Source organism: Prosopis cineraria, unplaced genomic scaffold (genome assembly GCF_029017545.1).
Source record: "Prosopis cineraria cultivar Desert tree isolate PC_DT_omini unplaced genomic scaffold, ASM2901754v1 PC283, whole genome shotgun sequence".
Taxonomy (NCBI): Eukaryota; Viridiplantae; Streptophyta; class Magnoliopsida; order Fabales; family Fabaceae; genus Prosopis; species Prosopis cineraria.
The window spans coordinates 24,945-40,667 of NW_026555610.1; the positions used below are offsets into that span (position 1 = coordinate 24,945).

At 31.5% G+C, this 15,723-nt stretch overlaps 1 protein-coding gene across 1 annotated transcript; it reads left to right on the forward strand.

Annotated features, from left to right (window-relative positions):
• Positions 1-6,344: 6,344 nt before the first annotated feature.
• LOC129296214 (transcription factor MYB13-like) lies at positions 6,345-7,522 on the forward strand. The gene is made up of 3 exons (XM_054934806.1): positions 6,345-6,491; positions 6,589-6,718; positions 6,818-7,522. Exons 1-3 carry the CDS (start codon positions 6,362-6,364, stop codon positions 7,329-7,331), a joined length of 774 nt encoding a protein of 257 aa, XP_054790781.1. The 5' UTR covers positions 6,345-6,361; the 3' UTR covers positions 7,332-7,522.
• The last annotated feature ends 8,201 nt before the right edge of the window (positions 7,523-15,723 follow it).

Sequence of the window (15,723 nt, forward strand, 5' to 3'; positions counted from 1 at the left end):
ATTAAGTCCGTAAATAAGTGGAGCCTCATTGGCATTAATTTGATAGCATGTTCTTACAGCTTCGGAGTTGAATTTCCATGTGATATTTAATATATTTTGACGATTCTTTGAATCGGGTTACGTGCCCCAGCGAGACGTTTTTAATGAATAAGAAACACCCACGTGTGTGCGTGCGTGTGCGTGTGTGTTCGTGGATATGCTTGCTTTCATCTTGTCGCCGTTACGCAATGTTACGTGGATATGCTTCTTTTCCTCGTATGGGTATTAATATACTCCACGTATGTCCGGATCAATATTACGTACATTCACCCACTTTGGTTCTATATGTATAAGAGCTAAATAACTAATCCACATAGATTGAAAACATTAGTTAAATTAATTACGCATAAAAAATATGCATTGAGTTTTCTAGAGTATTTCTTCTTCTAGTCATCAAAAGCATGTACAATCCAATGAGAATAGTTTAAACAGAAATAGTAAATACGAGAGATAAATGAAATTATGATCTTATACATGTATTTAAGGTGATCAAAGCCAAATTTTTAATTAATGTTACGACTGGAGAGACTATGTACCGTCAAATTTTTTTTAAAGGAAATATATATCCCCTTGTCCTTTTAATCGTGCTGTCCTCCCTCTTAATATAAAAATTCTAACATAATATTAAAGTCATTTGATTGGGAATAAAAAACATGAGAAAAAACAGAAAAAATGAAAGATGAAAAAAATAAGAGATTAAAAAAAAGAAAGAGAGAAAAAGAAGAAGAAAAAATTAAATAAATTTGAGGTCTCTAAGATCTTAAAAAAAGGACAAATTCAGGCAAGAAGGAGGAAAAAAAACAGTAAAAAAATATTGAAAAATAAAAAAATCCTACATTTAAAGGTTATAAAATAAATGTTTAATATATAAATTTAAAAAACATCTAACTAAAATATTTAATTATTTTAATAGAGTATATTATTTTTAAATATATTTAAGATAAGAATTCTAACAACACCGTACAAAGTCCTTGGATTTTAGTTCAAAGTTCATATTACCGGGGAAGCACCATTTTCACGTTTTTCTCATATCCATGATTCTTTTTGAGACAAGTGCTCAACTCCATCAATTGTGTTTTTATTTTCATTTTTATTTTGAGAAAGCGACCTCTTGACAAAATTTATGTTAGAAAGTCGGTCACGTCTATGAACTCAAATGCAAACAACGCGTGCAAGATCAACAAAATCTTTATCCAAAACTTGTAACAATTTGATCCACATTTTGTGAGAGCGCGTGTTCTAACTTCTACCATTCAATGCTCTCTGTTTTTTTTTAAGTATGGGAGAAATTAAAAGCTTTTGGACGTGACACAATTTAAACTCAGGCTCAAAAAATTTAAAAATTAATATCACTGTAGGCCTGAAGGACTTAAATGGAATAATTTTTTATTTAAATGACCAAAATGTCCTTCATATAATTAATATTATTGAAATCAGGGGCGGGTATTGCTCCTCCACAATTTTGTGATGCCTCATGTAAATATAAAATAGATTTTAATTTTCTCCCATTGATATGTTAGTTTTGAACTCACTAATCAAGAGGAAAACGAGAAAAGATAAAGAAAAAAAAGGGAGAGAAAAATGATAATCACTTGGATATAGGTGAGGGGAGAAAGTGCAAAATTTGTCAAAGGAAAGAGAAAGCATAATTGGAGAGGATTGGGATTTTAAAATAATTTAAGTATTATGAATGATTATTTTCTATTAAGACTTTTAGTTGAAAGTGGTTAATTCTTATATTTTTAGTGGACTCATTTATTCCATTCTAGATTTTTACTAAAACCATTTATGTAGTTTAAAATAATTGTGATCTTTATATATTTAATTTATTGTTTAATATTTTTAGGAAATCAAGTTGTTACACATGGTAGGGGTTTCATTATTATTTAAACAAATAGTTGGAGTTTGAATCTCATCTCATGCTCATGTAATAGAACCTAAATTTTGCTACCGATAAAGTATATATCATTCATGTCTTACAAAAAAAAATAATATTGCCCCCATTAGCCCCAATTCCTAGATCCACCACTAACTGAAATAATAAGATAAGTTATAGTTTTTATAAGTAAAATTACTAAAATAATAAGTTAAGTTTTAGTTTTTATAAATAGCATTACTAAAATAATAAGTCAAGCTTCAGTTTTTTACAAGCAACATACATGATTAGAATAGCAAGTTAGGTTGTAGTTTTTACCAATAATATAATTAAAATAACAAGTCAAATTATAATTTTTACAAATAATATCAATAAAATAACAAGTTAAGTTATGATTTTTTCAGGTTAATTTATTGGAATAACAAGTCAAATTAAAATTTTCACAAGTAATATTATTAAAAAAACAAGAAGTAACGTCTATTTTAATAATATTATGTGTAAAACTCATAACTTGTTTTGTCATTTTAATAATGTTACTTATAAAAATCATAACTTGATTTGTTATTTTAGTAATGTTAACTATAATTGAAAGACTTTTTGGTCATTTAAATAAAAAAAATTTATTTCATTTTAGTTTTCTAGACTTGTAGTAAAATTTCATAATTTTTCTTTTGACTCAATTGAAATTATGTTCCATCCAAAGACTTTTAATGAAATTCTTCCTTCTTAGTATCTTATCTAACTCTTCCCCAATAAAAAGAGAAAGAAAGAAAGAAAGAGCCCTGTACGCATGCACCCCTCACTTACACACCAACCAGGAAAGTACCTGTATATATTGCGGGTACAGAGGGCAAATGCCCCACAATTTTTTTTTTTTGGCTCAATTTTATACATATAATGTATATAAATGATTCCTGATATTTAGCAACATATACTAATTCTAATGTCCCATAAAATGTGTGTATACATGTTGCTTCTGCGTTCTAAAATTTCTAAGCCCGTCACTGCACCACACACACACACAAATTGGTGCCCCTTTTTAATTCACTCGCGGGCTTGATTATGGAACCCTAGCATCAAGGGATGGGGACATGCCACTTGAGCTACAAGCTCTTGGCCACTTCTAGGTCACTATCAATGTAAGAACTTTACTTTACAGGTAAATGTGGTATGTCTTTAAATCATGAGGTATAATCTTAATGACTTGTTAGGATTCAACGCACTTTTTTCTGTAAAATTAAGAAAATTTGGGCATGTAAAGGAAAATAATTATTAGAACTTCTACTACAAAACAGATATAATGTAATTTCTATTCCTGGCTATATAATCTAGTGTAAGATACGTAGGAAGTGGTTTAAATGTTGTGCGGCGTGGATATATAACTTAGAATTATGGGGAACCTTATTTCTTGTGTGGCTTATAACTATATTTGAAATGGATGAGGTGGTCAAACAATATAATTCATCCATGTATACACGGAGGGCACTTCACTAAATGAAAAACCTCTGTAGATTTAATTTGGAGACGGACGGAATACAATAATGAAAGGAAGAGATTCATCGTATGAAGTCCGTAGATGTCGAAAGTGATGAAGGCGGGAACTTGTCCAGAAAAGAGCTGTCAGGGACCACTTGCTGTGCAATACTATTTGAATTCACGAGGAAATTTGGCATTATATGATTCAACATCCACGCAACTCCTTTTATTTTTGAACTTTTAATTCAATTCAATTAACTCAGTAACTAGTACTTCCTCTCTTCAAATATATAAAATATTTTTAATAAATTCACACTTTTTGATAAAATAATTATTTAATTTTAAATTAATATTATTTTTTATATTTATACTTATGTAATAAAATGTTTTACGTTAAAATAAATATAACATAATTATTTAATAGAGACACTTAAAAAAGATAATAGGTATATTTTAAAAAATTAAGGATATTTTATATTTTTTAATATTTAATTTATTAAATATATTTTATATTTTTAAATGGAGGAAGTATTATATTCCCTTCACATGCGCTGCGCTCACAATTTCTTTTTACAATCTCATATGCATAATCATATTTAAATTCTATGAAGCTGATACTTGTAAATTTCTGTAAAATTTTCATTTTTAATATTTTTTATTTTTATAAAATAAAATAATTTCATTCGTTCTTTCTTAAAAAGATAAATTTCATACAAATTTATAATTATCAACTTCTGAGGATTTGAATCATCCAAACACGCTGACAAGTGACAAACTCAATCTATGTGTTCTTCTTTTCTTTGCCAATTCTCCGATGGCTTTAAGTATATACCTATCGCCCAGCCACAGTTGTCATTTAGGCGTAGCCTCCCTCATTTGAGTCATTTGATTACTTTTTGTTCGTCCTTTCTTTGAATTTGAATCCTTCGTGCATCATTATTTATTCATTATACTAACGCAAAATAAATCATCCTGAAAGCTGATTACCTGCACATTGTCGGTGTTGTATATAGCACATCTTTTAAATTACATTTTTTCCCAAATGGTTAATTGTTTTGTATTTTTTCGTAAATTTTGACAAAGGTTAAAGTACTTTTATTTAAAGAGAACATTAACAATTTCATAGGAAATTTGAGCAATTTTTTTTGAAAATACACATTTAAATAGATATATTTAAATTTTTAAATTATAAAATTGACTTATTAATATAACACGCTCAAAATTTTATAATGTCATAATCTAGTAAAATAATTTGAAATATGTTTAAGCTTTAAATAATATTTTTACACCGCCAATGCTTGAAAAATGGTTTCAGTATGTATTTAAAAGATCACTTAATAGATAATTGTAAATAGATGTGATTAAAAATTTAAAATTATGTGAATAATAAGAATTTAGAATTATAAAAATAATTAATATTAAAATATGATCAAAATTAATCAATTTAACAGTACAACAAAAGCATTTGAAAATACACATTAAATTTTCTTGGCAGACACAAGTGTTTAAATTTAAATGATTTTTAAGTAATGTTTATTTTAAGAATGGTCCTTTCAGTCAAAATAAAAGAATATGATTTAACGGTTAATTAAATTTTAATGGCCGGATGGATATAAAATCCCCATGATTTGCAATTATCTTTGGTTTTTCACTGTAGTTTCATGGTACAAGTGATTATTAAACCAGCTCTTTAATATATCTGCGGGCCCCCGCATAGATGGGTGTAGTGATGTGGACTACATAAATCTTCATATTATGTTTTTTTTTTATTTCTGACATTTTTGGACTCTGGGTCCGTTTTTCTTTCCCTTATCCAATCCGGGGGTCTAAAAAATGTTGGCTCGATTTTATTGTCATATTTTCTTTCTTTCTTTTTTTGGGGCAGAGTTCTCATATATTTCTAGTTATATTGTAAAATTAGAAGGAAGATTTGTGTAATACAACTTATAATTTTTCTGGTAAAAAAGGCTATTAATTTTAAGAAAAGTTCATATGTAGTTTTAAAATAAAAAATCTATATATTAAATGGAAGGGAATCTATTCTTTTCTTTTCTTTTTTTTCTTTTTTCTTGTTGGTTTTTCTGCGTACTCGTGCTGTCGTGCATTCAACTTGGTTCATGTGGTTTAACTAGATCAAGGGTCTTTTTATTTTTTTTTTTCTTCTTTTTCCTTCACTTCTCTCATCATCATTATTCATTAATTTTATCATTTAAAAAAATTATTTAATAAAAAAATTTGAATGATAAAAATGAGAAACGTGAAAGAAAATTAAGAGAAAAAAAGTAGGAGACCTCGCTTCCGGTTTAACTAGGTGGCTCACACACATGGTCACATGGAGAAGGGAACCAGGCCACGTGGTCCAAGCAACTTGCGGGCCCCCGCAATTTAAATTCACTGGTCATTCCAATTTCTCCTGCAGTGACGCTCCCACATACATGTGGGACAAACCCTAGAATCTATTACCCCCTTTCAACATTTTCCACTGAATTTAGATGATTTATTTATTACTATCATCACCATATAATTTTATTGTTTATACTTTATATAAAAAATTTATAAAATATCCAATCATTTGATGGTATAACAGAACATGATTAAATATGTTATATTTTTTCCCATACACGATAATTTTATGAAACATGTATCAACCACAAAAATTAATTCTCGAATCAAATTCGGGAAAATAAAAAAAAATGAGGAAAGAACATAAAGTGCACTGTTGAAAGATATATAAGTGGCAGGGGAAAGAGCTATAAATATATTGGAATAATTCTTTTGAATATTGATTAATCAATTGTGAGGAGTGGCGTTGAAAAGCGGCACACATACACAGAAAAACATGAAAGTGACACAATAAATATATCGTCTGTGAAACACGTTTGGGATGTACATCCATGTGGATATATACGCGAGTACGAGGAGACTCCCTCGATCAGTCTTGGGTTCACAATATTCAGGTACACTGTAGAAATGAGGAACCCACGCAGTGACTCTAGTGGATTAAAGAAAGGTACTTGGACGCCAGAAGAAGACCGCAAGCTCATTGCTTATGTTACTAGGTATGGCTGCTGGAATTGGCGCCAACTCCCCAGGTTTGCAGGTGATGATTCATTGCACAACTCGTCTGTCTCTTTAATTAATTCCACATCGTCACTTGTTCTTTGTCACGTTGCATTCCTATGTTTGGAAATTCTCAGGTCTAGCAAGGTGTGGGAAGAGTTGCAGACTGAGGTGGCTCAATTATCTGAGACCCGACATCAAAAGAGGCAACTACACCAAGGAAGAAGATGAACTTATCATTAAACTCCACCAACAGCTTGGCAACAGGTTTGAACTTTTAACATAACCTTTGTGTTCAATTGCAGATATATGGTCTCATCTATTAATAATGATTTAAATTGACAAAGCTTTGTGTTCCATATTCAGATGGTCTGCTATAGCAGCTAAGCTGCCAGGAAGAACAGACAATGAAATAAAGAACCACTGGCACACCAACCTCAAGAACAAAAGCCAAACTCATCCTCAGAACAACTCAGTCGCTGCTGACAAGGATGAGATTATCCTCAAACCAAGCGACCCATATCATTCTCAAGGCATCATTGATTCAGCAACTTCCACGATCGGCCACGACAACGGGAAATCGGGGTCTGAATCAACCTTGTGCGAATCCTCCGACATAACGACGTCGGAAAGCAACCAGGATTTGGTCGGACATCATGAGTTCTCTTTTCTGGATGCGTATACTGAGCCGATGAGCGGAAATTTCTGGACGGATCCATGCGTGGTTGATTCTGACGTTCTCTATTACCCCCATACTGAAATACCGCCACTCGAGACTGGACCTCAATTCCTTACTCCAATGTCCAATGTCGCACAACTTTGGACTCACAATAATTTCTACGACCAATGTTATGGTCTCTTTTGCAATTATAATCAATAGACGGACCATTTCCATGCATGGTTTCGCTATCTGTCTAAAGTATATATGTTCCTTGTGTTTATTTCTGGGAAATGGATTATATTAATGCCCATTTTTTTAAGACTAATGGTTTGAATGTACTGCACTATACCATAAAGGAACATTGGAATAGGGTGACCATGTACGAATAATGGAATTTGTTACAAATGTCACGGCCATATCTAAATTTTAATTTAATCTATACTCTTTGAAAGTTAATGATATAATTGGCTCCTCTTACAATTTTGAGAACTTTTTTTTATAAGTCAAGTTGTTAAAAATGTCACAACCATATGTAAGTTTTAATGAAGTCCATATTCTTAAAGAAATTAATTGGCTTACAATTTTTTGAACTTTCTAGATTTAGTCTTAATGAATTGGACACTAAATTTAATTTTTTCATGGGTATAGCATAAATTAATGGAAGAAAAAGGTGAACTAAACTTAAAAGAGAAGGAGTTCACCTGCAAGTTCTTTATGACTTGGGAGAAATATATATATATATATATATTGGTAGAAGGAAAAATATATACTAGTTGCTTCAGAAATTCCCCAGCTCGCGGCTTTAGCTTTCCTCTAATCCTAAGGGGGAACTGCAATGGACCTAGGCCCGTTAGATTGATGCAAAGTCCCACAATAACCAGCTCCTTTGCCAGCCGCTCGATCAAACCAATAGTATAGATTGAGGTTAGAGAAAAAGTAGGCGAGAAGCAGAAGGAGACGATTGGTTTCCATCCGATCATGTACCATCAGGCATCAGTGGCTCATTGGATTAAAGGATCCAGATTCTCCCCACAGCGTCTTCCTCAACATCCCTCAGCGTCCCAAATCCCATCTCTTTAATAAATGTTCAATGTCTCCCATATCTACTCATATAAAATAATTTTATTTTTATTTTCAAAATTTATTTTGAAAAATTACCCTTAAATTTTTACAAAGAGATTTATAGTCTATCTTATTCAAACTTTAACTTAACCTATTTAATAAAAATTTGTCTTAAAAAAATTTACAGAATAAGTTAGACTTTAAGCAGGTACTTACAATTTAATTTATTTAAGCTCAGGCATGACCTTTTAATAAAAATATATTTAAAAGATTTGCAGAGTAAGTTAGAATGTAAGAAGATAATTATGATCTGATTTATTCAAGCTTTGACTTGATCTATTTAATAAAAATTTATTTCAAAAAATCTAAAGAGAAAATTTTTAGAATAAGTTTTGAAAATAGAAAATGAAATAAAAAATAAAATTATTTTATATGAGATGGTGTGGCAAATTATGAAAGATTGGATATTTATTGAAGGGATGGGGTTTTAGACATTGAGGGATGCTGTTGAGAGGATCTGGATCCTTGAATTATAGCATACTGAAGTTTTTTTCCGACGCTGTATTGTTAAATAAATAATAATTGAAATTAGTTGGAGAAAGATCACAATTAAAAATAATACTTTGCTAGTCGAAATAATTGGAAAAGAAAACATTGAATAAGAAATATGAATTTTTAATTAATGTATTGTATAAAAAATTAAAAAAGAAAAAGATATCAAGGGTGGGTAGCTCATAGAGAAAAGGTAAGAATGAAATGGGACGAGAGATCTAGTTGGCAAAAATAAATAAAAAGAGGCAAGGCAAAGATATCGAATCTAAACCCTTTCAATTTATAGGGAAAAAAAGTTTAAAAAACGCGTGAGGAATTTAATGGAAGGTGAATAAGATTAAAAAATACATATAAGCCACATGAAACGGATTTATTTATAAATAAGTTTTATAAAATTTAAAAATTATAGCCAAGTTCCTTGCAATCTAAATATAATTTGAAATTATGATACAAAGATAATACTATCTCTCTATTAAAGATATCGAAGTTACAGTTGTAAAATATTAAAATAATAGCTGTGAATTACTGATAAAGTAGTTATAAATAATTAATTTTAAATTTTGTTACCGATGTATAATCAGTTTAACTATTAAATATATAAATTATTAAAGAGGTAGTGTTGCATATAATTAGTTTTAAACTTGCAATGCATAGTCAATTTAATTATTGGGTATTGAAAGCTATTAGAGACAAGAGAGATAAATATATATTATAGATATGAAGGATACATTATATATACTAAGAAAATAGAAAACACAATAATGACTAATAATTATATAATAATATTAAATAATATCTCTTAATAATAATTGAAATATATATACAATAATGATAGAAGACATTTGGAGAATATTCTAGATAACATCCCCCCTCAAACTTAAGATGATTTAACAGAAAGTAACTTAACTTTGTCTACCAAGAAACGAAAGTGGCCTAGATAAAAAGACTTTGTAAACAAGTTTGCCGGCTAATGCTTAGTTTGAATTAGAATAAGTTGAATAGTGTCTTGAATAACATGCTGTCGAGTAAAGTGACAGTCAATCTTAATATGTTTGACTTGTTCATGAAACACATAGTTATGAACAATCTTGATTGCAACTCAACTATCAAAATAAATGTTTGTGGAGGAGCTCCAAGATGCCTATAGCTTATCAAGTAACAATGCAGTAAAGTACCTCAGCGATCGTGCCTACTAGTTCATGATATTCCGATTTAGCACTGGAGCAATAGGCTAATGTTTGCTTTTTACTTCTCTAAGAGATAAGAGAATGGCCAAGAAAGATATAAAAACTAGTCATAGATCATTAATCATCACGATCACCGCCCCAATCGGCATTTGAGTAAGCCCGTAGTGCAAAAGAGAAGATCGTGGAGAAGTGAAGCCCATAATACAAAGTGCTTTTAATGTACTAAATGATTTGAAGAAATGTTAATGAGCAGTTCAAGGCTCTAACATAAATTGGCTGACAATGTAAATTGTATAAGCAATGTCAAGATGGGTCACGGTAAGATAGATGAGGCTCTCAACTAGTTGGTGGTAACGGGTGGGATTATTTAATAAGGTGCCATTAGTGAAAGTATAATGAACATTCAGCTTAATAGAAGTATTTTCAACCTCCTTATCAGAAAGGTGAGTTTGAAATATCAAATTACAAGCATACTTGACCTAAGAAAAAGATATACCGTCTCTCTCATAGTGGACCTTATACCAGCCCTCCTCGGGATCTCACCGTTACCCGAGGTGATAGACACTCTCCCCCCAGGCCCCACAACAGGGCGACCCCACCCTTTTCGGTGAGCATCAGGAGACAAAGGCTTTCCCGCAGTAGTGTACAGATTATTCCCCTTGCGGAAAGCCTCCCCAGGTTCGATCCTCCAACCTCTCCTACATAACAAAGTTGAGGCTGAACCTGGTACCATTGAACAATGTGTTATGTAGGAGAGGTTGGAGGATCGAACCTGGGGAGGCTCTCCGCAAGGGGAATAATCCGCACACTACTGCGGGGAAGCCTTTGTCTCCTGATACTTATCGAAAGGGGTGGGGTCGCCCTGTTGTGGGGCCTGGGGGGAGAGTATCCAGTGCCTCGGATGACGGTGAGATCCTGAAGAGGGTTGTTACAGACCTCAAGCTTAAGAAAATTGTAAACTCTAGGTTAGACAAGTAAGGTTACCCTTATTAATCTACCATAATCTCCCAACATCAAGGTAATTATCAAGTTTATAAAATTATATAAATAGGGATCTCAAGTTTTCATAATTTAAAATACTCTCATATACTTCTATCATTTACGAGTTAGAGTTTGAAACATGTGTGGAAGCATGGAATCCAATTTAAATTAATGCATTTGCAAAAGAATTGCAAAAATAACAATTTTTAACTAACATAATACATGTGCCACAATATAATAGTCTTGCTTCGTGGCGTGCTATTTCTATTCCATGAGCTATGGCGGAAGAGCTATATGCTGCGACGCATTACACAAATTTGATAGCATTCTATTGTCAAATAACAGCACCCGAGATGAACTTCCAATGCATCCTTTTTCTCAATCAAACGTTTGATAGAGGTGATCTAAGTGTTACAGAAAGCTCTTTCCTTAACTCTAGCTAATGGTACATATTTCACAATCAAATTATTTTTCTATTAAGAGTAGACAGCCATTACAAATCTTACTCTTTTTTCACAATAACATACAACTAAGATGCTTAAATTGTAACGTAAGTGTTAAAAGCTTACACCAATCCTTAGACCACACACTCAATGGATTATTATAGACTCGTGCAACAAATCACAGTCAATTCAATACACATAATTCATAATTTTAACACTCAACCTTTTGATTTACAAAAACATAAAGGGGAGTTAACTTTGTATAGATCTACTAAGCATTCAACCATGTTAAACTAATTACACAATATCCTACTTGAACTAATATTTCAGCCCTACTAAATATTACAACTCTCACATAAATAAGTTTAGGGCATGAAATACATTCAAACATTGTGCAAGTAGTGAAAAATGGATTACGCTATTTTAGTTGGCAAATTAACAATTGAAATACACATAAAAGTAAATCCAGAGGTCTACTGATAGGATTCATAAATTATCTTAGGCCTCTAGTCATTTTCTTCGATTTTGATCCGATGAGCTAGGCCCTATAATGTTAAGAAATGAGGGATGAATACAATCACTCAGTAATCAAGATCAATCTAGCATATACAGCTACATATTAATTAATTATAGATGTAAATGGCAACAATTACACTCATCACATGCATATATCATGAAAATAGCCTTAGCTACAAAAATAACAATCATGCAACAAAATATACAACACAAATCATAAAATATATCTCAATTATGTATATTTTATATCACAATAATAACAACAATACACCCCTAATTAAAACATATTAGACCACAATAATAACAACCATGTGGGCAAAAATAGAATATATGAACAATAGCAACCTTATACCCTTCTGATACCTCTGACATAAAACTTGTGACTATTCAATGGCTAATCTACTACTTAGACTAACCTAGCCTTTTATTCATGAGGAGCTACCAGGCCAGGGCAAACTCACTCACTTGTGATCCACTGTTTCCCTTAATACTAACAACCATGAGGTATCATATCTCTAATTGAGTCTCCTCATGAATTGATAGAGATTAGTTAGGTTCAAATCTCTAGAAGAACAAGTGAAATAATATCTAATCAATCATGGGATAATGGCTACCTCTTAATTTCAACGGTCGGTGTCAAGGCAAGCTTTTGATGCCAATGATAAGCCACTATTATCATGTGAATTTATCAATATACTCTTCTTCCTATAGGCAAACTCTCACTAAATGATCATGCCATATAAATATTAACACATATTATGTAATTCTACTAACAATTATGTCATATCTTATTCATAACCATATTTTTCCTGTCATACAACACACATCTCCACATGTCAAATATCACAAGTTATTCATTTTCATAAATACATGTACTTAATCATTATCTTTGAAAAAATATGCATACTTACATATTGTCCTCAATAATCCAAACAATTTCAAACCACAAAATTCATTATATTGTTAACATTTGCATCAATGGGTCATCAAGCACCCAATAATTTTTAAATAATTGAGTTTAACTAATAGATAATTAATATATAACTATACAAGCAAGATTTCCTCTAATTAGCACAAACCTTTGAGAGGTCAAGGGTTTACCCCTCAAAACATAAACTTCTAAAGCTTCCCAAGTAGCTTAAATAGTGCCAAAATAGTTAATCTACAATTAATTCATTAGGGTGGCCATTAATATTCTAATTTGGATAATTCACAATATTTTAACTCATCATTCGCTTTGTATACAAACTCACCTTCAAGCATGCCCGATGGATTTACTAGGTTCCTTTAAACCATATTATCCTTAATGAGCCATTAAACTATAATTAATGGCCATTAAACACTCCCAACAACCCTTATAATTACAAAATTCATTCATTAATAGCCCCTAACTAACAACTTATAAGACAATTAATACTAGATTTAAATAGTTTAAACAACTCTCATTAACTCTATATAAGTCAATGAATTTAGACTCATAGCTCATATGGACTAAAAATCATCATCCCAACTCAAACCTTAACTTCCAAACTAGAGAAAATGGAAGAGAAAGAGAAGAAATAAGCTTAAAAACCTTATCTTAGATATTTTATAGCTCCAAAATACTCTTAAACCTCTAATGCCACAAGCTTTAATAGAGAAATCACGTTTTCTCTTTGCCTTCTCTCTTTTCTCCTTTAGATTTTTTGTCTAATACATGAGTCTCTTACCAAAAATTTTGACTATGTGCCATAGAGGTTACATCATGTGCCACAACGTATCGTATAGAAAGGCCTATCCATCATTGCTTGTCTTTTGTGCACCACAGCGAATGTGCTACACACCATGGCATATGGCACAAAGACTCCTACTTTAGTTTTTCTTACGTATTAAAGCTCAAGTGGCTCGACTTCACTTTAGACCCTCATTTAGGTTGAAAGCACAATCATGTGCACTAATTAGACCTCCCTGGCCACACACCTTACTTAATTTACTTAATTACTCTCTTTTACATTGGGTTAACCCTAATTAATTTTTCAGGATGTTACAAAATACTTCAATCTTCTAAGATTCTTCATTTTCAATTATTAGCTCAAATATGTCTTAAGCTCTTGGATTTTGATATCATTACTTCCTATGATGATCATGTCATCAACATATAATAGCAATAGAACAATACCACGAGCAGTAGAGCAAACAAGAAGAGTTGAGTCATCAGGACTACACATGAAACCTAGTTGACTTATAGTGTTACTAAACTTAACAAACCATGCATGAGAAGCTTGCTTAAGCTTATACAGAGCCTGATGAAGATGACAAACCTTATCTTTCAAATGTTGATACCTAGGTGGAGGTTTCACATACACTTATTCTTTTAGATTGCCATTTAGAAAGACATTTTTAACATTCATCTGATAAAGAGTCTAGTTCTTAATAGTAACAATGGCTAAAAGGTTGCAAATAGAAGTCATATAGGCAACAGGTGCAAAAGTATCCTTATAATCACCACCATACTCTTGAGTGAAACCTTATGCCATCAAGCGAGCTTTATGTTGCTTGAAAGAGTCATTAGAATGAATCTTGTTTTTATAGATCCATCGACATCTAATAAGAGTATTACTAGAAGGAATTTTAATAAGATCTCAAGTATGCATTTTCTCCAGGGTATGAAATTTCTCATCCATAGCTTGCTGCTAAAAGGGATCACGAGAGGCTTCCTTAAAATATGTGGGTTCCTAAAATTAGAGAATGGTGGAAAGTAATGGCAGTCATTGAGATAAAAAGGAGGATTTCTTACACAAATACTTAAAAGTCTATGGACGATATGGACTTAGCAAGCATAACTTGTGGTAGAGGAGCAGGAGGTATAATAATAAGCATATCTAGAGTAAGAGCAGCATCAATCGTTGAAACGAGCTTAGCAGAAAAGCTTGTACTTGAGTCACAAGGAAAAAAATTAGCAGAAATATTTGTAAAAATGGAAGGTGAAGAAGATGAGAATGATAAGAGATCGATTAGAGATGAAAACTTGATATTTTCCTAAGAGACAATATATTAAGAAATGAGAATACGATGAGAGAGAGAATCCTAACAACAATAACCCTTATGCTTAGAATCATAACCAAGAAAACAACAGACACAAGAATAAGCTTAAAGTTTTTGTTTCATGAGATGGAAGAAGAAAAAAACAAGCACAAGAAAATACTTTCAAGAGACTAATTAGGAAGATAACTATAGAGACATTTAAAAGGAAAAATGTTGCCAATAACAAGAGATGGGAGTCAATTGATGCAAAAAACAAAGGTTAAGGCTACTTCACCCTAAAATGTTTAGGATAAGAAGAGAAAATGAGCAATGCTCTAATAGAGTCAAGAATATGACGATGTTTATGCTCAGTAAGATCATTTTGTTAAGAAGTATATGGGTAAGAATATTAGGAAATAGTGCCTTGAAAATCAAGAAACTGAGTAATTTAGAGTCACAATATTTCAAATTATTATCATGATGAAAATTTTTGATGATTTTAGAATACTGAATGTGAATCATAGTAGCAAAATTGAAATAAAGTTCAGGTATCGAATCAATGTTTCATATTATAAATCCAAGTAAAAAGAGAAAATTCATCAACAAAAATCACAAAGTATCAGAACCCTTGTAGAGGGAGAAGGGCAGGGCCCCAAATATCAAAATGAATCAAATCAAGTGAAAAAGAATAATAAAATAATTTTTATAAAAAGATAAAGTGAATTGTTTAGTAGTTTAATAAGAAATGCAGTACAAAGATTGATTATGAACATGACCTTAAAGACTACTAAAAAGTAAAGGATGCAATTTGCTTAAAAAAGGGTAAGCAAGACAATGATATCATAAGTCAAGAGAAGAATCAAGAAA